Below are 22,213 nucleotides of genomic sequence, written 5' to 3'. Positions count from 1 at the left end.
TTCTGACTTTGAAGTACATATAAAATAAATAGGATGAACATTTGCTGAGAATGACCTCTAAGATAATGATCTTATTATTTTGGATACATTAGATTTTAAGTAATGGTGGGACATTTAAATGGAAATGCCCAAGACTGAAAATAGTAAGGAAAGAGGTCAAGGATGGAAACAGTTATTTGGAATCATTAGTGGATAGGTAATAGTTGAAATCATGGGTGTGAGATTTCTCAAGGAGAGTACAGACTGGAACTATAGTAGAAGAAATACTTACAGGGCTGAGTTAACAACGGGACATCTATGGAAGACGTGACCAGAGAAATAGCAAAACCAGGAGAACGTAGAGAAGCCAAGAAAGGTTTCATGAAGGCAGTGATGAATGCTGTAATGTTGGCTCCCACTGGAGGGCTTCTGGAGAGGGTGAGGTTAGTGTGGGTAGGACAGTGAGGGTTGCATACAGAGCTCATCCTCACCTGTAACTAGACAGTGAACTTTGGAAGAGAAGAACTCTGACTGTTCTTGATACCCTCTTCTACAGAGCTGGTGCTGCATAAATGCTTGTTGATCTACAGACACATGAGATCCCAGCCAAGCAGAGGGGGGAATGCTATGGGTGAGAGGTACAGTGAGGAAGGAAGATCATTAAAGACCCTAAAATCTGGCAGGGATATGGACTTGTTGTAGCGCACCAGACACTCCCAAAGAAAAGAATGAAGCCCTTCCTTTTTTATTGTTAATAATTCCTCATATGAGAACAGCACATTGCAGTTAACAAAAGTAGTTATGACCACAACCTCAATTATTCCTCAAAAAGCCTTGTGAAATACACATGGTTCCACTAGTAGGGAAACATGTTTAGGGAAGCCTACTAGACCACTTGGCAGTTAGAAGATGGCAGAGCCAGGGCCAAGCCCAGATTGCTCCTTGCTCTTTCTTCTATGCCACAACTCTTTGGGCTCAATTTGGCTTCCATAGTGGAGTTTATGCTGAATTAACATTAAAATTAAATTTGGTTTCTGGGCTGAAAAATTTAGGCTAAAGTGATATTATTAAAATTATATCCTTTTGAAAAATATTTATTGAGTATAAATAAATGTCCTATACATTAAATATCAAGAAATATTCATTATTGATTACAAGTCAGACTATAATACTGAAGGAACCACAGAATCAAGATACCCATACATGATACAGTAGTGATAATTCCATTCCAATACTGGACACAATGATTTGCTCACAAGACACAACAAAACCTATCAAAGAAGGCCATCACTTTAACCACCATATAATGCTACAATAGAAAATGGTTTTGAATCATAATATGAACAGTCTCAATAATTTCATCTTTGCTTCAGCAATTTATCAGGTCATTTTGAGACTGCAGTTATACTGTCATGGAATCCTGGGTTTTATTTCAAATTGTTATTAATGAATGAAAACATGTCATACAAAGCCAAAGACACTTTTAGGTAAGTTAATTTTTCATAAGAGAAAAGGAATCAAATTTTAGTACAAAGAAAGCATTCCCCAAGCAATGAGTCTCTTAATGGAAAACAATAAAAGAGCAATGTAATTAGCTTTTCCTTCAAAGAAAAAGAAAAAAACCAAATCTGTTATGGTAAATTTGCAAAGATAAATATTTCCCTAATCCCAGAATGTTTGCTGATTTTACATGATGTAGTAGAATGTTGCAAGTCTATGAAGCAGGGATCTGTGGCAATCCAAATTCATCCACCAGCACTCCATCCTGTGAAAAGGAAGCAATGTTTAGTATCATTAGTATCCTCTTGATGAAAAATGATTACACATATTTAGTAGTTAAAACTCATTTCCAAGTACTTCATCAGTAAAAGCCAAAATCCTACTCAGAAGATGAGAGGGAAGTGATAAAGCAGGAAAAGAACTAGAAAAGGTGTGATCCTTTCCAGGATAAAGGGAGGGAGAAAGAGCTAAGTAAGTGAACACAGGAAGGGGGCAAGGAGGCTGGAAAGGGCAAGGGGAAAGGCTGAGGGGTTGGTCCTGACCTCCAGCGTCACACTTTCCCTCTGATCTCCAAGATGGACTGTCGCTCCCCCTCTTCGTGGAGGAGCAACACAGGACCCTGCGCTGTTCTTTCGTCTGCTCGGCCCTCCCCGGGTTTGCTGCTGGTTCTTCCCGGGTTGGCTACTATCCCTTCCACCTCCGTGGAAGGGCAGTTCCCCCTGGCCACATTCCCCACTTCCGCAGGGGAGCGGCACACCGCCGGCCGGCTTTCTCGGGGGCTGCACGGGTTCCCTTAGATGTTCCCCATAGATGTTCCCGGTGCATGCCGTTTCTCTCCTCCTTTATAGTCCTTCTCCGCCAATCCCAACTCGGCTGCCCACACGCCGAGTACGCTGCTCTCCAATCAGGAGCAAGTCCTACAGTTAATTGGTTGAACTGGAGGCAGCTGTGCGGAAGCTGCTCACCTCTCTCCCAGCGCCATATTGTGGGAGAGCAGATGCATAGAATAAGTCTTAATTCGAGCAACTTAGTCTAGTCCGGATTGCTCCCCACAGATCCCCCTTTCTTTTTATTTTTGGCGTTGATACGCGCCTGTCTTCGGTGTCCCGCGGCACACACTAGAGTTGCCACAGGCTCTTACAAGTCCTATCCATCAGGCAAACCGAATCCGGGTCCTCTCTTCGCCATGTTGTGAGGAGGTTTTTAGGCGCTGATGCGTGCCTGTGTTCGGTGCCCTGCAGCGCATACTCTGCTCTGCTAGAACTGCCTGCAGGTGTTTACAAAACCTATCAGGCAAACCGAATCCAAGCCTTCTCATTGCCGTATTGTGGGGGAGACTTATTAGTGTTGGTTTGTGCCTATCTTCGGTGACCTGCAGCTCATACTCTGGTCGAGCTTTGCTGGCGCTTACCGCCTTAAATCAGGCAGACCGAATCCAAGCCTCCTAATTGGCATGTTGAGGGGAGGCCTTATTTTTCTCTATTTCTCTATCTCCGGGCATTTCTATTTCTCCCATTTTACTTCTGTCTGCCAACATTCCTATTTCTCTTTTACTTCTAAACTTCTGTTTCTCTTATCCCCGCAGCTTTCCGGCACCTCGCCCCGCCGGCGGGTTCCCGGCTCTGCGCCGCTTCAGCCCGCGCGCCTCTCTCATCTGCGCAGCTTCCCGGCTTTGCGCGGCTCGGCTTTGCGTGCTCCGCGGTCTCCACGCTTAACCCTTTCGCGTCTGAACCACGGCCTACGCCAGCGTTCCCTATCTATTCACGCCCCGTGCTCTCTCTGCACGCGGCGGCTTCCGCGAGTAACACAGCGTAGCTTGCGTCTCCGCCACTAGGATTCAATCTAAGTTCCCCGGGCTAGCCTGGCGAATTCAACCCAGCGTACGTCTCCGCCCCACGATTTGGCTTCCCGTCCTTTGCTCCCCGGGCTAATCAGACGGATCCCAATCTGGCTTACGTCTCAGCTTCTGGTTTCAACTTTTCGCCCCCTATTCCCGGGCTAACTTGAGAACCCCAAAGTGGCTTTCGTTTCCGCCTCGGCCTGCCCCCCGCGGCTTCAATTTCCCTAACATTTTTCTCTACCCGGTATGTTTCCCCAAGCTTTCCTCCAACGATATTCCTCCCTCATTTCTCCTGGCCTCTCCCCACAGTCCGCGTCCGAATCTGTTTGTTCTAGCTTTCACTTTCGCTTTCGACCTTAGAGATTTCTCCCAGCTTCCCCCCGTAGTCCGTATCCGAGTCTATGCCTAGGCTTTCAATAGCTTCTTCCGGCACCCTTTTCGTCCGGCTTTTCCCTAGGCTGTTTGCTAGTCTCTCTCTCCGGTAATTTCCCTAGGCTGTTTGCTAGTTTCTCTCTCCGATATTTTCCCAGTTCTTCCCGTTTCTTCCCTCCTAAGTTTGCTATCTGTCCTAGGTTTCCTATCCAAGCTAGGTTTCCTATCCGAGTCACGGCACCATTATGTCGCTCCCCCTCTTCGTGGAGGAGCAACACAGGACCCTGCGCTGTTCTTTAGTCTGCTCGGCCCTCCCCGGGTTTGCTGCTGGTTCTTCCCGGGTTGGCTACTATCCCTTCCACCTCCGTGGAAGGGCAGTTCCCCCTGGCCACATTCCCCACTTCCGCAGGGGAGCGGCACACCGCCGGCCGGCTTTCTCGGGGGCTGCACGGGTTCCCTTAGATGTTCCCCATAGATGTTCCCGGTGCATGCCGTTTCTCTCCTCCTTTATAGTCCTTCTCTGCCAATCCCAACTCGGCTGCCCACACGCCGAGTACGCTGCTCTCCAATCAGGAGCAAGTCCTACAGTTAATTGGTTGAACTGGAGGCAGCTGTGCGGAAGCTGCTCACCTCTCTCCCAGCGCCATATTGTGGGAGAGCAGATGCATAGAATAAGTCTTAATTCGAGCAACTTAGTCTAGTCCGGATTGCTCCCCACAATGGACCACTTCCCTTATAAGCCTCCCAGATCCTTGAAGGCATAGTGCCCCCAAGCAGTTACTTCTATGTCATGCTATATTATAAAACCAAAGGTACTGATATCACTATCAATTAGGAAATCACATCTCTAGCACATTTAACTCAACAACCTGTGACCTCCTGAAAGTGGAAATAATATAGCTGCTTCAGGGACTTGTAACCAGGCAACTGAAAGGGTAGGCAGTGGCAGTGTTAATAATTACTTCAGGAGCACAGAGACAAAGCAACCTATGTACCTGGAACCCTAGAGAGGGCGGGGGTGGGTGGAGAGTAGAGGGAGCTAAGATTGCCCAGACTCAAGGAAGAAGGAAAGACTACAACAGCAAAAGCCACACATTCTAAGAAACCAGCTATCAGGACCCTGAGAAATAACCTGCTCTCTGGCCTTTGTCCTCCACATTTTATAGGTGGGGAAAATTGATGATGTTCAGAGATAAGATGTTTTCAAACTAGTTCAAATTCAAATAGTGAATACAAGCATAGCTAAAGCTGGCTAAGATGGCATCAATGAGATTTTAGAAACAGTAAAATAATCTGTTTATAATAATATCTATCTTGTAGATTTTGATATAGCTTTAAGTTGTTGTTGTTGTTTTTTTTTAAGATTTATTTATTTGAGAATCAAGAGTTACAGAGAGAGCGAGCCAGAGAGATATCTTTCATCTGCTGGCTTACTCCCCAAATGGCTGCAGTAGCCAGGGATGGACCAGACTGAAGCCAAGAGTCAGGAGTTTAATCCAGGTCTCCACATGGGTCTCCCATACACACCATGAGTACTTGGGCCATCTTCTTTCCTAGGCCATTAGCAGGGAGCTGGACTGGAAGTGGAGCATCTAGGACATGAACCAGTACTCATATGGGATGCTGGTGCCTCAGGAGGCAGCTTTATCTACTACGCCACAACATCTACCCCAGGATACAGCTTTAAGTTTGCAGAGTCCTTTATATACAAGATCTAAGTTGCCCTAGACAGCGATTGTGAAATATTTGCAGTTATCTGCACATTACACATGAAAGAACAGAAAAACTCAAAACAGCTAAGTGATCTGTCATAGTTAGGGCCAGATGTCCTGATCCTGTTCAACCAGAATCTTCCTACATTAAGCTTTATATTAGATTATTAATCCCTTTTAAAAAATCCACTCAATAATTAACACGAGCATGTCTGGAGAGTGGGACTTTATTTAACACTGCCTCCTGGCAAGTTCATTCACGTGTGGCTGATGCTTTCCCAGGAAATGTCTAAAAACTGTAATTGGTATCAGTGCTAGCTCACAACTAAGGTGAGTGTATATATTATACAAATTGGCCTTGCATAAAAACATTCCTGAGTCTCAGTGCCACAATTAATGTAGCCTGTTATCATCCAGTGCAGGAAAACTGGACTTCTAAGGGTTCTCAAAATAATGACCAGGACTGGTTTTTTTTGTTGATACTTAAAGACAGATTTTCAGACTGGTGAGCAAGCATAAAACTTTGATCATTGTGCACAGATATATAAACAGAAAAAACTTTCACCTTGTTTTTTGTGTCAGTGGGAACACCTTCTGGAATTGCAGGCGCAGATGCTGCTTCATCCAAGTAAGAACTATCTTCATCAGCCAGGAGCTCATCACCCAGGGCGTCGAGCTCTGCAATTCAAACAGTCAGCATTGCAAATGAAAATGTAAGCCATGAAATTGGCATTTAATGTCTCCCAATGTTAAGAAAGTTAACCCAATTATTTATAATAAAATGAAAATTTAAATACAGAGAAAAAACAATTATTAATTTCTATTCTCAAAATACAAGGTGACTGTTTTAACTAATGTAAAAATCTACAAAAAACAAAAGCCAAAATTCATGTAAAACAAAATAAATAATCATTTCTCACAGATTTACAAGGCCCAGTCTTCACGAGAAGACTCTAGGGCTATCGGTTGGCCAATTCAAGCTAGAAAATTCTGACAAAAATGTAAAAAATTTCTCATTTTTTGATGGATTTGAAAGAAGGCATGAAATTGTTGTGTATTATGTGATCATTACATGAAATCAAACTCATAAAAAAAATCTATAGGAAAGTGAGTTGGAAATGGCCAAGCAAAATGGCAATAGAAGACAGAGACGCCTCCGGGGAAATGCGAGAAGAGAAATCAAAACAGAAAAGGCTCTTGGCAAGAACAGACCTTGAAGAAAGCAGCAGCGGTCATGTGATGGGGAATCATGCAATGCAAAACCCAGTATGGGGTGGTTCTACCACCTACCACCTTTTACTTACTCATAGCAGAAACTACAGCCATCCTCCTAATACCTCCTTCTTCCTCCACATCCAGTCATTAGGGCTTTTCCATTCAGTCTCCTCAAATTTCTCTAATTGATCCACTTCTATTTCAGCCACCACCACCTGGGTCTTAGCCCCCATGATCCACTTGTCTGACCAGAGCAACAGCTTCTAGACTCCTCTCCCTCAGGCTACTCAACAACCCTTCTGATATTTTCCTTTCTTTTCTTTTCTTTTTTTTTTTTTTAAGATTTTTAAAAATTTATTTATTTGACAAGTAGAGTTACAGACAGTGAGAGAGACAGAGAGAAAGGTCTTCCATCCAATGGTTCACCCCCCAAATGGCTGCAATGGCTGGAGCTACGCCGACCCGAAGCCAGGAGCCAGGTGTCTCTTCCACTGCTTTCTGGGTCACAGCAGAGAGCTGGACTGGAAGAGGAGCAACCAGGATTAGAACCTGGTGCCCATATGGGATGCCAGAGCCAAAGGCGGAGGATTAACCTAGTGCGCCACAGCGCTGGCCCCTCTGATACTTTTGAATTAACTTCTATTCACCCATCAAGTCCCATGCCTGTTCCCTCCCATAAACTAAGTTAGATTCCTCTGCTATGGACTCCCATGTTATTCCATACTTCAAATAGTTTGTGCTTTTGGAATTCCACATTAGTCAACAAAGTGCAAGAAGCAAGCACTTACTTGTCGCTCCCCCTCTTCGTGGAGGAACGACACAGGACCCTGCGCTGTTCTCTCTGTCTGCTCGGCCCTCCCCGGGTTTGCTGCTGGTTCTTCCCGGGTTGGCTACTATCCCTTCCACCTCCGTGGAAGGGCAGTTCCCCCTGGCCACATTCCCCACTTCCGCAGGGGAGCGGCACACCGCCGGCCGGCTCTTCTTGGGGGCTGCACGGGTGTTCCTTCAGCTAGATGTTCCCCTTAGATGTTCCTGGTGCATGCCGTCTCTCTCCTCCTTTATAGTCCTCCTCTGCCAATCCCAACTCGGCTGCCCACACGCCGAGTACGCTGCTCTCCAATCAGGAGCAAGTCCTACAGTTTATTGGTTGAACTGGAGGCAGCTGTGCGGAAGCTGTTTACTTCTCTCCCAGCGCCATATTGTGGGAGAGCAGATGCATAGAATAAGTCTTAATTCCAGTAACTTAGTCCAGTCCGGATTGCTCCCCACACTTACTGTTTCTCCTATTACTACAGGAGAAACTTCAGAATGCAGGGGTTCCACTTCTCTTCAATGCCAAATCCCCAGCACCCAGCAGTGCCTGGCATATAGCAGATGTAACTACTATTTGATTTTCTGTTCGGAGGGAGACAACTCCACATAGAAAACAGGGAGAACAAAATCAAAAGGAAAACAAGGAAAGGCCATGTTGTAGACATTATAGATACCAGGTCAGTCTTTGCCTGCACCCTCCTTCAGAGTTTATCTGTCTGTGTTGTTGGTAGAACATGCAAGTCTGACATCTGCCCAGAGATTGTACCATGAACTAACTTTCAGGGATTCCTGATAGGAATTTTCACTTGCATCTGGGGAAAAGTCTCAGGCAGCTGTTCCTTTCACACTCTAAAGCTTTACCTTGTTTTTCTCACAACTTACCAGCTTCGAGGTCATCTTCATCTAACTCCGGGGTGCCATAACTACGACTCAGTGCTTCTTGGATTTCACTAGCATCTTCCATCATATCCTCTAGCTGGTCTTGTAAATCCTACAGAAATACATATGAGAAGGTTTTCTTCCTTTTTTTTTTTTTTTTTTTAAATCACTTTCTTCCAACTACTCCCTTCCCTACATTCTCCTTTGAATCTTAGCAATGAGCAATTTTTAAAGTTAGTAAAATGCCAAGATACAGTTTTTAAAAAGTGTTAGACCATGGGGCCGGCACTGTGGTATAGTGGTTAAGCCACCACCTGCAATGCTAGCATCCCATTTGGGCGCTGGATCAAGTCCCTGCTGCTCCACTTCCAATCCAGCTCTCTGCTATGGCCTGGGAAAGCAGTAGAAGATAGCCCCCAAGTGTTTGGGTCCCTGCACTCCTGTGGGAGACCCGGAAGAAGCTCCTGGCTCGGATCAGCTCAGCTCCAGGAATTGCAGCCATTTGGGGAGTAAACCAGCAGATGGAAGACCTGTCTCTCTGTCTCTCCCTCTCTCTTTAACTCTGCCTCTCAAATAAATAAATCTTAAAAAAAAAAAAAAGTTACAGAGAGGTCCTCTACTGGTTCACTCCTTAAGTGGCAGCAACAGCCAGGGCTGAGCCAGGTGGAAGTGGTGCCAGGAGCTTCTGAGTCTTCCACATGGGTGGCAGAGACCAAAGCACTTGAGCCATCTTTCACTGCTTTGCCAGGAAATTAGCAGAGAACTGGATTAGAAGTGGAGCAGCTAGGTCTCAAACTGGTGCTCATATGGGATGCCATCACACAGGTAGCAGCTTTTACCTGCTATACTGCAAGGCTGGCACCTATTTTTTTTTTCCAAAGGGCTAATGACTATTTTTTGAAACTAATTAATTTATTTTAATTTTATTTGAAAGGCAAAGAGAGAGAGAGAGATAAGAGAGATATCTTCTATCTACTGGCTTACTCTCCAAATAGGTGTAACAGTCAAGGTTGAGCCAGATAAAATCTAACAGCCAGGAATTCCATCCAGGTCTTCCACAGAGGAGGTAGGGAACCAAGTACTTGAGCCTCATCTGCTGCCTTCCCAAGATGTGCGTTAGCAGGAAGATGGATCAGAGGCAGACCAGGGACTCAAACTCAGGTTCTTTGATATGGAATAAGAGCATCCCAAGCAGTGTCTTTTTTCTTTTAATTGATTTAAAAAAATTTTTAAAGATGTATTAATTTATTTGAGAATCAAAATTCAGAGAGAGAGGGAGAGACAGAGAGACAGAGAGACAGAGAGAGAGAGAGAGAGAGACCTTCCATCTGCTGGTTCACTCCCCAGACGGCTGCAATGGCTAGGACTGGGCCAGGCTGAAGCCAGAAGCCAGGAGCTTCATCCCAGTCTTAGCAGTGGAAGATGGCTCAAGTGGTTGGGCCCTTGCCACTCGTGTGGCAGACTAGGTAGAGTTCCAGGCTCCTGGCTTCAGCCTGGTTCATCCCTGGCCATTGTTTCCATTTGGGGAATAAACTAGCAGATGGAAGATATCTCTGTTTCTGTAACTCTGCCTCTTGAATAAATAAAATACATCTTTAAAAGAAATTATAATCCCAAAGATTTCCCCTTATAATAAATGTGAATGTCACTGATTCTTACAGTTCTCCTATTTAAAATATTTTTGGGGCCAGTGTTTTGGCACAGTGAGTTAAGCCACCACCTGCATGCTGGCATCACATATGACCACTGGTTTGAGTCCTGGCTGCTTCACTTCAGAGCCAGCTCCCTGTTAATGCACCTGGGAAGGCAATGGAAGATGGCCCAAGTACTTGGGCCCCAGCCACCCAAGTGGGAGGTTCTTGGTTTGGCCTGGCCAAATCCTGCTGTTGTGGCCATTTGGGAAATGAACTAGCGGATGGAAGAACTTTCTGTCTCTACCTTTCTCTAACTCTACTTAAATTAATAAATAAGTCTTTTTAAAAATTTGGTTTTTGAGGCCGGCACCGCGGCTCACTAGGCTAATCCTCCGCCTTGCGGCGCCAGCACACCGGGTTCTAGTCCCGGTCGGGGCGCTGGATTCTGTCCCGGTTGCCCCTCTTCCAGGCCAGCTCTCTGCTGTGGCCCGGGAGTGCAGTGGAGGATGGCCCAAGTGCTTGGGCCTTGCACCCCATGGGAGACCAGGAGAAGTACCTGGCTCCTGCCATCGGATCAGCGCGGCACGCCAGCCACAGCATGCCAGCCGTGGCGGCCATTGGAGGGTGAACCAACGACAAAAGGAAGACCTTTCTCTCTGTCTCTCTCTCTCACTGTCCACTCTACCTGTCCAAAAAAAAAAAAAAAAAAAAAAATTTGGTTTTTGGCTGGCACCGTGGCTCAATAGGCTAATCCTCTGCCTTGCGGCACCGGCACACCGGGTTCTACTCCTGGTCTGGGTGCCGGATTCTGTCCTGGTTGCCCCTCTTCCAGGCCAGCTCTCTGCTGTGGCCAGGGAGTGCAGTGGAGGATGGCCCAAGTGCTTGGGCCCTGCACCCCATGGGAGACCAGGAAAAGCACCTGGCTCCTGCCTTCGCAGCACGCCAGCCGCGGCAGCCATTGGAGGGTGAACCAACGGCAAAGGAAGACCTTTCTCTCTGTCTCTCTCTCTCACTATCCACTCTGCCTGTCAAAAAAAAAATTTTTTTTTCTTTATTTATTTGAGAGGCAGAGAGAGAGAGATCAATCTCCCATACACTGATTTATTCCCCAATGTCTGCAACAGGCAGAGCTGGGCCAGGCTGAAACCAGGAGCCAGGAAACTCAACCTGAGTCTACCATGTGGGTAGTTGGGACCCAAATACCTGAGCCATCACCCGCTGCCTCTTAGTGTTTGCAGTAGCAGGAAGCAGGATGAGAAACAGAGTAGCTGGGACTTGAACCTAAGCACTCTGATATGGGATGTAGAGATCCCAAGCAACATCTTAACCAGTAGGCCAAATGCGGTGGCTTTCTCTTTTTGCTGCTTAAAAAAAAAAAAAAAAAAGGAACCAACTCAATGCCAGGGATTGTGTTAATCACTTTACATATGTATCCTCATTTAATACAGGCAGACAGGCAGCAATATCACGACTTTATAATTGAGGAAGCAGATTAAAAATCATTGAGTTAGAAGTAACTGCTTGGTGCTTGTCACGCACCAGACATATGCGTGTACATATACGAGCTCATTTCTTTCATCCTCGTGTGGTATTAGGATCCTTGCATTAACAATGAGGAAACTGTGGAACACTTTTCCTAATTATTCTACTAGCAGATACCAGCCCTGAGAGTCAGTCCCCACTTTGTGCTCTTCCCCTCATGTCGCTCCCCCTCTTCGCGGAGGAACAACACAGGACCCTGCGCTGTTCTTTTGTCTGCTCGGCCCTCCCCGGGTTTGCTGCTGGTTCTTCCTGGGTTGGCTACCGTCCCTTCCACCTCCGTGGAAGGGCGGTTCCCCCTGCCACCTTCCCCACTTACGCGGGGGAGCGGCACACCGCCGGCCGGCTCTCTCGGGGGCTGCTCAGGTGTTCCTTCAGATAGATGTTCCTGGTGCATGTTGTCTCTCTCCTCCTTTATAGTCCTCTTCCACCAATCCCAACTCTGCTACCCACACGCCGAGTACGCTGCTCTCCTCCAATCAGGAGCAGGTCCTGCTATTTATTGGTTGAACTGGAGGCAGCTGTGTAGAAGCTGTTTCCTCCTCTCCCAGCGCCATATTGTGGGAGAGCAGATGCATAGAATAAGTCTTAATTCCAGTAACTTAGTCTAGTCCGAGTTGCTCCCAGTTGCTCCCCACAGATCACCCTTTCTTTTTATTTTTGGCGTTGATACGCGCCTGTCTTCGGTGCCCCGCGGCACACACTCTGCTCTGCTTGCTAGAGTTGCCCACAGGTGCTTACAAGCCCTATCAATCAGGCAAACCGAATCCGGGTCCTCTCTTCACCATGTTGTGAGGAGGTTTTTAGGCGCTGATGCGTGCCTGAGTTCGGTGCCCTGCAGTGCATGCTCTGCTCTGCTAGAACTGCCTGCAGGTGCTTACAAGCCCTACCAATCAGGCAAACCGAATCCAAGCCTTCTCATTGCCGTATTGTGGGGAGACTTATTGGTGTTGATAACGTGCCTGTCTTCGGTGACCTGCAGCCGCCCACAGGTGCTTATCGTCTTACTAATCAGGCAGACTGAATCCAAGCTCTCATTGCCGTGTTGTGGGGAGGCCTTATTTTTCTCTATTTCTCTATCTCCAGGCATTCCTATTTCTCCTATTTTACTTCTATCTGCCAGCATTCCTATTTCTCTCATTTTACTTCTAAACTTCCCGCGGCTTCCCGGCGCCCGCCCTGAGGCTGCTTCTCGGTGCCTCGCCTCGCCCCGCCCCGCGGCGGCTTCCCGGCTCTGCGTGCTCCGCGCCTTTTGCGCCCACACCACGGCCTTCGCGCTAGCCCAGCGTTCCCTATCTACTTGCGCCCCGCACACTCTCTCTGCACGCGGCGGCTTCCGTGAATCACACAGCCTAGCTCACGTTTCCGCCACCAGTATTCAGTCTAAGTTCCCCGGGCTAACCTGGCGAATTCAACCTAGCTCACATCTGCGCCTTTTGGTTTGGCTTCCCGTCTTTTGCTCCCCGGGCTAATCTGACGGATTCCAACCTGGCGGCCCACGTCTCTGCCTCTGGTTCCAGATTTTCACCTTTTGCTCTCCGGGCTGACTTGAAGAATTCCAAGCTAGCTTACGTCTCCGCCTTGGCCTGCCCCCGCGGCTTCATCCTCCCTAACATTTTTCTCTACCCGGTATATTTCCTAACTTTTCTTCCAACAATATTCCTCCCTCATTTCTCCTGGCTTCTCCCCACAGTCCGTATCCGAGTCTAAGTTTCTTCTTGCTTTCACTTTAAATCCTAACTTCTTTCCCACAGTCCGTATCTGAGTCTATGCCTAGGCTTTCAATAGCTTCTTCCGGCACCTTTTCCGTCCGGCTTTTCCCTAGGCTCTTTGCTAGTCTCTCTCCGGTATTTTCCCACTTCTTCCCGTTTCTTCCCTCCTAGGTTTCCTATCCGAGTCACGGCACCATTATGTTGCTCCCCCTCTTCGTGGAGGAACAACACTAAACCCTGCCTAGGCTTCACATCTGAGTCACGGCACTATTATGTCGCTCCCCGTCTTCGTGGAGGAACGACACAGAACCCTGCCCAGGTTTCCTATCCGAGTCATGGCACCATTATGTCGCTCCCCCTCTTCGCGGAGGAACGACACAGGACCCTGTGCTGTTCTTTTGTCTGCTCGGCCCTCCCCGGGTTTGCTGCTGGTTCTTCCTGGGTTGGCTACCGTCCCTTCCACCTCCGTGGAAGGGCGGTTCCCCCTGCCACCTTCCCCACTTCCGTGGGGGAGCGGCACACCGCCGGCCGGCTCTCTCGGGGACTGCACAGGTGTTCCTTCAGATAGATGTTCCTGGTGCATGTTGTCTCTCTCCTCCTTTATAGTCCTCTTCCACCAATCCCAACTCTGCTACCCACACGCCGAGTACGCTGCTCTCCTCCAATCAGGAGCAGGTCCTGCTGTTTATTGGTTGAACTGGAGGCAGCTGTGTAGAAGCTGTTTCCTCCTCTCCCAGCGCCATATTGTGGGAGAGCAGATGCATAGAATAAGTCTTAATTCCAGTAACTTAGTCTAGTCCGAGTTGCTCCCAGTTGCTCCCCACAGATCACCCTTTCTTTTTATTTTTGGCGTTGATACGCGCCTGTCTTCGGTGCCCCGCGGCACACACTCTGCTCTGCTTGCTAGAGTTGCCCACAGGTGCTTACAAGCCCTATCAATCAGGCAAACCGAATCCGGGTCCTCTCTTCACCATGTTGTGAGGAGGTTTTTAGGCGCTGATGCGTGCCTGAGTTCGGTGCCCTGCAGTGCATGCTCTGCTCTGCTAGAACTGCCTGCAGGTGCTTACAAGCCCTACCAATCAGGCAAACCGAATCCAAGCCTTCTCATTGCCGTATTGTGGGGAGACTTATTGGTGTTGATAACGTGCCTGTCTTCGGTGACCTGCAGCCGCCCACAGGTGCTTATCGTCTTACTAATCAGGCAGACTGAATCCAAGCTCTCATTGCCGTGTTGTGGGGAGGCCTTATTTTTCTCTATTTCTCTATCTCCAGGCATTCCTATTTCTCCTATTTTACTTCTATCTGCCAGCATTCCTATTTCTCTCATTTTACTTCTAAACTTCCCGCGGCTTCCCGGCGCCCGCCCTGAGGCTGCTTCTCGGTGCCTCGCCTCGCCCCGCCCCGCGGCGGCTTCCCGGCTCTGCGTGCTCCGCGCCTTTTGCGCCCACACCACGGCCTTCGCGCTAGCCCAGCGTTCCCTATCTACTTGCGCCCCGCACACTCTCTCTGCACGCGGCGGCTTCCGTGAATCACACAGCCTAGCTCACGTTTCCGCCACCAGTATTCAGTCTAAGTTCCCCGGGCTAACCTGGCGAATTCAACCTAGCTCACATCTGCGCCTTTTGGTTTGGCTTCCCGTCTTTTGCTCCCCGGGCTAATCTGACGGATTCCAACCTGGCGGCCCACGTCTCTGCCTCTGGTTCCAGATTTTCACCTTTTGCTCTCCGGGCTGACTTGAAGAATTCCAAGCTAGCTTACGTCTCCGCCTTGGCCTGCCCCCGCGGCTTCATCCTCCCTAACATTTTTCTCTACCCGGTATATTTCCTAACTTTTCTTCCAACAATATTCCTCCCTCATTTCTCCTGGCTTCTCCCCACAGTCCGTATCCGAGTCTAAGTTTCTTCTTGCTTTCACTTTAAATCCTAACTTCTTTCCCACAGTCCGTATCTGAGTCTATGCCTAGGCTTTCAATAGCTTCTTCCGGCACCTTTTCCGTCCGGCTTTTCCCTAGGCTCTTTGCTAGTCTCTCTCCGGTATTTTCCCACTTCTTCCCGTTTCTTCCCTCCTAGGTTTCCTATCCGAGTCACGGCACCATTATGTTGCTCCCCCTCTTCGTGGAGGAACAACACTAAACCCTGCCTAGGCTTCACATCTGAGTCACGGCACTATTATGTCGCTCCCCATCTTCGTGGAGGAACGACACAGAACCCTGCCCAGGTTTCCTATCCGAGTCATGGCACCATTATGTCGCTCCCCCTCTTCGCGGAGGAACGACACAGGACCCTGTGCTGTTCTTTTGTCTGCTCGGCCCTCCCCGGGTTTGCTGCTGGTTCTTCCTGGGTTGGCTACCGTCCCTTCCACCTCCGTGGAAGGGCAGTTCCCCCTGCCACCTTCCCCACTTCCGTGGGGGAGCGGCACACCGCCGGCCGGCTCTCTCGGGGGCTGCTCAGGTGTTCCTTCAGATAGATGTTCCTGGTGCATGTTGTCTCTCTCCTCCTTTATAGTCCTCTTCCACCAATCCCAACTCTGCTACCCACACGCTGAGTACGCTGCTCTCCTCCAATCAGGAGCAGGTCCTGCTGTTTATTGGTTGAACTGGAGGCAGCTGTGTAGAAGCTGTTTCCTCCTCTCCCAGCGCCATATTGTGGGAGAGCAGATGCATAGAATAAGTCTTAATTCCAGTAACTTAGTCTAGTCCGAGTTGCTCCCAGTTGCTCCCCACACCCTCACACACATTCATTCAGATTCCTTCAGAAACTAGTGAAAATTCTTGCAGAAAGTGGCAGACATCTCACCTCAATCTGGTCGATTTTCACTTGCTTGTATGCCTTCTTCATTTCCTTTACTCCCAGTTTCATAGCATCAACCTAAAAGAGAACGTAATGTCTTAAGAAGTCATATTGATTAAACCATCTTTAAAAAATCATGAGAAAAGAGTCCAAGAATACAAAAATAAAATAACGGGAAGTACCGTGGTCTTGGTGTCTTTCAGTGACTGGATGGTGTAATTGGCTTGTTCCATGTTGAATGACTGCTGGGCAAGGTTGTCCCGCTGCTGCTCATACCTTTGAATCGAGAATGGTAAATGTGAGTCACATAGAAATCCACAGGAACAAGGTATCCCTAACACTAAAAGAGAATTTTCATCAAAAACATTTTTAAATTATTATTAAATATACTGAAAACTGGGGAACACTTGTTACAGTCCCAGCTTCCCCACTTATAATACAGCTCCCTGCTAATGTGGTGGGGAAGTAGTGGAAGATGGCCCAAGTGCTTGGGACCCTGCCACCCACAAGGGAGACCTGGATGAAATTCCAGCCCTTCCGTTTTTTTCAAGATTTATTTGAAAGGCAGAGTTACACAAAGGGAGAGAAAGACAGAGAAGTCTTCAAACCATTGGTTCACTCCCCAAATGGCTGCAAAGGCCCAGGTTATACCAGACTGAAGACAGGAGCCAGCAACTCCAGCTAGGTCTCCCATATAGGTGGTGGGGGCTCAAGCACTTGGGCTTTCCCAGATCATAGCAGAGAGCTGGATTGGAAGAAGAACAGCTGGGACTCGAACCAGTGTTCGTATGAGATAGAGACTCTGCAAGTGAATGCTTAACTTACTATGCCACAGTGCGGGCCCTTAAATAAAATCTTTAAAAAATTAAGTGGAAAAGGATAACTTATGTAAACTCCAGGTTTCTTCTAAAAAATTATACGTACATATACCATGTATATGCAAGTAGAGAAAAAAGACCTGGAGGAAATTTGTATTTTAAATGTTGGCTATTTCTTTTTTTTTTTTTTTTTTTTTTTTTTGACAGGCAAAGTGGACAGTGAGAGAGAGAGACAGAGAGAAAGGTCTTCCTTTGCCGTTGGTTCACCCTCCAATGGCTGCCGCGGCCAGCGCGCTGCGGCCGGCGCACCGCGCTGATCCAAAGGCAGGAGCCAGGTGCTTCTCCTGGTCTCCCATGGGGTGTAGGGCCCAAGCACTTGGGCCATCCTCCACTGCACTCCCTGGCCACAGCAGAGAGCTGGCCTGGAAGAGGAGCAACCGGGACAGAATCCGGCGCCCCGACCGGGACTAGAACCCGGTGTGCCGGCGCCGCTAGGCGGAGGATTAGCCTAGTGAGCCGCGGCGCCGGCCAATGTTGGCTATTTCTAATGGTTAAGAATTTAGGTGGGGCTGGCACTGTGGCATATAGGTTAAGTGCCTGCCTGTTGGCACCAGCATTCCATATGGGCACCAGTTTGATACCTGGCTGCTCCACTTCTGAGCCAGCTCCCTGCTGATGGTGTGGGAAAGCAGTAGAAGACGGCTTAAGTCCCTGGATCCCTGCCTCCAAATGGAAGACCTGGAGGAAGCTCCTGGCTCCTGACTTCAGGTTGACCTAACTCCACCCACTGTGGCCATTTGGGGAGTGAAGGAGCGGATAGGAGACCTCTCTCTCTCTGTCTCTCCCTTCTCTCTGTAACTGTGCCTCTGAAGTAAATAAATAAATCTTAAAAAACAGCTCTAGGTAAATATTCTTTTTTTTTTTTTTTTTTTTTTTTTTTTCACAGGCAGAGTGGACAGTGAGAGAGAGAGACAGAGAGAAAGCAGAGAGAAAGGTCTTCCTTTTGCCGTTGGTTCACCCTCCAATGGCCGCTGCGGCCGGCAGCGCACCGCACTGATCCGATGGCAGGAGCCAGGAGCCAGGTGCTTTTCCTGGTCTCCCATGGGGTGCAGGGCCCAAGCACCTGGGCCATCCTCCACTGCACTCCCGGGCCACAGCAGAGGGCTGGCCTGGAAGAGGGGCAACCGGGACAGAATCCGGCCGGGACTAGAACCCGGTGTGCCGGCGCCGCTAGGCGGAGGATTAACCTAGTGAGCCGCGGCGCCGACCATAAATATTCTTATCTTCTGTTCACATTCATGTATTTTCCAACTTTTAACAAATAATGTGTACTCCTTTTATAACAAAAAGCGACTTAAAAATCCCAATGTGGGGTCAGTGTTGTGGTGTAGAGTGTAAAGCTGCCAGCTGCAATGCTGCCATCCCATATGGGTGCCAGTTCATATCTTGGCTGCTCTACTTCTAATCCAGCTCCCTGCTAATGGGTTGGGAAAAGCAGCAGAGGATGGCTCAAGTGCTTGGGCCTCTGCTACACATGTGGACAACCTGGATGAAGCTCTTGGCTTTGGCCTGGCCTAATGCTGGCCATTGTGGCCATCTTTCTTCTCTTTCTAACTCTTTCAAAATTACTTTAAAAAAACAAAAACAAAAACAAAAACAAAAACTAATTCAGCTAGTTAAAAAGTTGGTAATTTTTTCACATTCACATCACTCAAGGCATTATAATTTCTTTTCCCAAACTGATCAAATCTAAAGGGAGGAAGATAGCATCAGATATATTATAAAGACATTTTGAAACAGGAACAGAGACAGCAATAACGTTTCTGGTTCTCTACTAGCTATTTCAGCTATAGCTATATTTCATCAGGGATAAACACCAAAGATATTCTTTTTAAAAACCTTTATTTATTTATATTTGAAAGGTTGAAAAATACAGAGAGAGAGACTGACGGTCAGACAGAGGGAGGTCTTTCATGCACTGATTCACTCACAACAACCAGGCCTAGGTGAGGCTGAAGCCAGGAGGCCAGAACTCAACACAGATCTTCCACATGGGTGACAGGGACCCAAGTACTTCAGCTACCACCTGCTACTTCCCAGGGCTGGGATTTGAAATCAGGCACCCCTATATGGGATATGGCATCCCAAGCATCATCTTAACCACTGCTTTCTGATTTCTGTTCAAACATTGGGACACAGTCACCAAAACAAATGAAGGATGCTTAAAAATCTACTCTGGTGGGAAGGAAAAAAGAATTCTTATCTTTATAAACAAAAGCCAAAAAAAAAAAAAAAAGGCATGTTCTAATAACTAAATAATGGGAGAAATCTTATGATATGATCAGTCCCAAAAAGTAGGGCTAGCTTTATATGGCTACTTCAATTTATTAAAATTAAATAAAACTAAAACTTCAGTTCCTTAGTCACACTTGTCACATTTTAAGTATTTAAGAGTCACGTATGGCTAGCAGTTAATATAATGGACACAAGACAGATGACATAATCATAAACAGAAGTTGCCATAACAGATGTTGCTGGCGATACCCAGCTAACTGTATTTAATTACCCATCAATGAAAATTTATAAGTAAATCAAGAAAAACCTGAAAGAATGGAAGGCCATTTCTCCTTTGGTTAAACCTGCAAGTGGGAAGGAGATTATGCAAGTAACTTACATCCGTTTTTGCTTTAACACCCGCAAGGCTTTCTGCTTGACCATGTTCTGAGGAAGAAAACAGATTTAATCAAAACAAAGTGGAAAACATACACCTGGAAAGAGAAATGTCCATATTCTCAAACTCACATGCCTACAGAGTATGCGGACACGGGACTCTAATGCCGTCCTCCCCCTCCCAAGCACAGACACACCTCTAAGTCCAGTCTTCAAGCTTTAGCTCCTGTCAGTGTCCTGGACACTGACAAAGTGTCCTCTTTCCCCAGTGCGTGCTACCTCCACTTCCAGCCTCAACAGTGCTGATCTTGTGTATTGAATTGCCTTAGGGAGATCCCACACTTGGCTATCCTGCTTTAAACTTAACTCCCTCACTCCTCAATCTTATCTCTCTTTGGAAATAACTACCAATGGCCCAATCAATCTCTCACCCTCTGGGTTGAGAAACTTTATATCAGCCTTGCCTTTCTTCTCTCTGTTCTCCTCATGCGCAGTCACTCATTATTGATTTCCAGAATTTTCTTTCAAACTGCCTCATGTCATTCTCTTGACTACCACCGTGGGTTGGGTTTCATCTCAAGTCTACATGGTCATTTCAGTCTCTGTCCTTTCCATACCATCAAAGATGGGTGGGAAAAAGCCTTCCCTCTGCATCTATCATTTATGTCTCCTCCAACAAGGAAGGAAAAACAGGTATCATTACTACACAGACAATAATAACTAATATTGAGTGAGTGCTACTATGCATTAGGCATAGTGCTATACATGTCACATGAATTACCTTGTTTAACCCTCACACTATAAAGCAGGTATCATTCCCATTTTACAGATGGGAAAATTAAGGTTCAGTGATACCTTGATTACATGGTCAATAAAGTATGGAGCTGGAAAAACCAAGATTGTTCTATATGCTTAGTTTATGCCTTTAAGCAACACTTTGTTCCTACCTAACAAAACACAAGAGGCACCTTATCAAGGTCACAGCTGGCAGGTAGTGAAAGTGTATTAGAATACCAGTCCCATGTGCCTAGTTCAGTACTTTTTCCCAGCATACCATTCCTTAACAATCTATTCTACCTCCCTGACCTGTCCAGCCTGGCAACTCACTGATCCTGTGCATAGCCCAGCCCTCCTCTCCAGAATGTCACCTTCTCAGTAGAATATGCTAATTCTTTGTTCATTATTTCTGGACATATGATCAGCATCTTCTCCCCACCCCTCTCTTGATTGCAAATTCTCCTATCGCGTTCTCCTTTTACCAAACTGTGAGCATCACTTCTGCATCCTTCACCACTTAGGCTGTCTCTGCGCCTTCCGCGGCAGTTGCTGCCTACCTTACCTTTGCAGGACCCTCTCTCATCTTCTTGATCTGATCCTTGTATTTCACTAGCTCAGCATCCAATCGGGAAATCTTCTTGTCGATGGATTCTGCCCTGCTGTCCACCTTGGGGGAAGATACCAAATGCAGTCATCGTTACTGCACTTCTATGGGAAGGGGTAAGAGGAGAGGAAGGCGTATGAAGAAATGAACAAAGAGGAATGCATGGCGAAAGGTGGAAAACAGTGGCCCACCCGGGGCAGGGGCAGTTTCTCAGTCAGAAACACTCGGTGGCTTTTAAAAATTATACTCCACCCCCCAGATTCTGAGATACCACATCCCCCTTAAGTGTGTTGGCGCAGAAAAATAATTTGAGAATCAAGGGGTTTCATTGAATTCAGAGAAAAATAATTTGAAAATCAAGGGATTAGGGTTAGAAATTTCTCTGGAACTGGAGACTAGGTAGGGTGGAGGTTCAACAAAAAGGCATGCAAAAATGATTCAGTGCCCAGTGGACAATGGCTAAGACTATAGGAGTTGATCTAATGCCATTCCCTAGATAGGGAATGGTATCTTAATCTGAGGGACCAGGCTTCTTTTTAATTTTAATTAGTTTTTTTCAACAGATCCAATGTGTTTGCAGATACAATTCGAAGAACATAATGATTTTCCTTTCTTTCCCCCCTCCCTCCCACCATCTTTCCTCAGGACCAGGATTCTTAATTTTGTGTCACTAAGGTACAGCTATGTTGACCTAGGATATCAAGCTGAGAGTCCTGACGTGGGCAACGATGGAAGAGGGGCAGGAGTCAGGGTGAACATGGTGGGAGGGGCGTAAATGGACCTAAATAGCTGGCTGGAGTGAAGGCATCACGGCAAAGAGTGTGTGCATGGGGCAACAGGCCTAAGAACGGGTTGGGTACCGGTAAGGCGAGGCAGTGATGGATCGGGGGAGCCCCTGGTTTGTGACGCCTGAACGACACGGGTAACAGGCTTGATGGAAGAAGGTGGGACGGAGAGTCGGGGTGTAATGGGCCCGGGAATGGGGTGGAGGAGTAGGAGCCCAGGGCTGAGGGGGTGGGCGGGGTCGGGGGGTTGTCAGAGTCCCCGAGCCTAAACCTTCATGGTCAAGGTGCCCACCGTGCCAATGCAGTCAGTCAGGCTGGGCGGCGGAGCCTTGGGTTTCGCTTTCCCGAAGAATCGGTTCATCTTGGGCGGCAGCGAAGAACCCCAAACACTGGAGCCAAACCAGAGACGGAAGCAGAATCACTCCTGCCTCGACTTCCGGCCCCCCCATGCGCAGGCGCAATGTGACTGAATGAGTTTCCCGATCCTTTTTCCGGGTTTTCAGCTTGGCCTTCCGGGGAAGGAACGCCCGGGCACAGGGGAGTGCAGGGAGGAAGCCTCGGGGGGCGGGGCTTCC

At 47.5% G+C, this 22,213-nt stretch overlaps 1 protein-coding gene across 1 annotated transcript; it reads right to left on the bottom strand.

Annotated features, from left to right (window-relative positions):
* Window positions 1-708: 708 nt before the first annotated feature.
* Window positions 709-22,207, bottom strand: CHMP5 (charged multivesicular body protein 5). The gene is made up of 8 exons (XM_002708030.5): window positions 21,931-22,207; window positions 20,812-20,916; window positions 19,477-19,523; window positions 16,167-16,260; window positions 15,991-16,062; window positions 8,314-8,422; window positions 5,969-6,081; window positions 709-1,744 (listed from the first exon to the last, which is right to left on the bottom strand). Exons 1-8 carry the CDS (start codon window positions 21,997-21,999, stop codon window positions 1,694-1,696), a joined length of 660 nt encoding a protein of 219 aa, XP_002708076.1. The 5' UTR covers window positions 22,000-22,207; the 3' UTR covers window positions 709-1,693.
* Window positions 22,208-22,213: the final 6 nt, after the last annotated feature.

Source organism: Oryctolagus cuniculus, chromosome 1 (genome assembly GCF_964237555.1).
Source record: "Oryctolagus cuniculus chromosome 1, mOryCun1.1, whole genome shotgun sequence".
NCBI classification, from domain to species: Eukaryota; Metazoa; Chordata; class Mammalia; order Lagomorpha; family Leporidae; genus Oryctolagus; species Oryctolagus cuniculus.
Note: the sequence above shows the minus strand (reverse complement) of the source record. Positions and strands in the feature narration are given on the sequence as shown.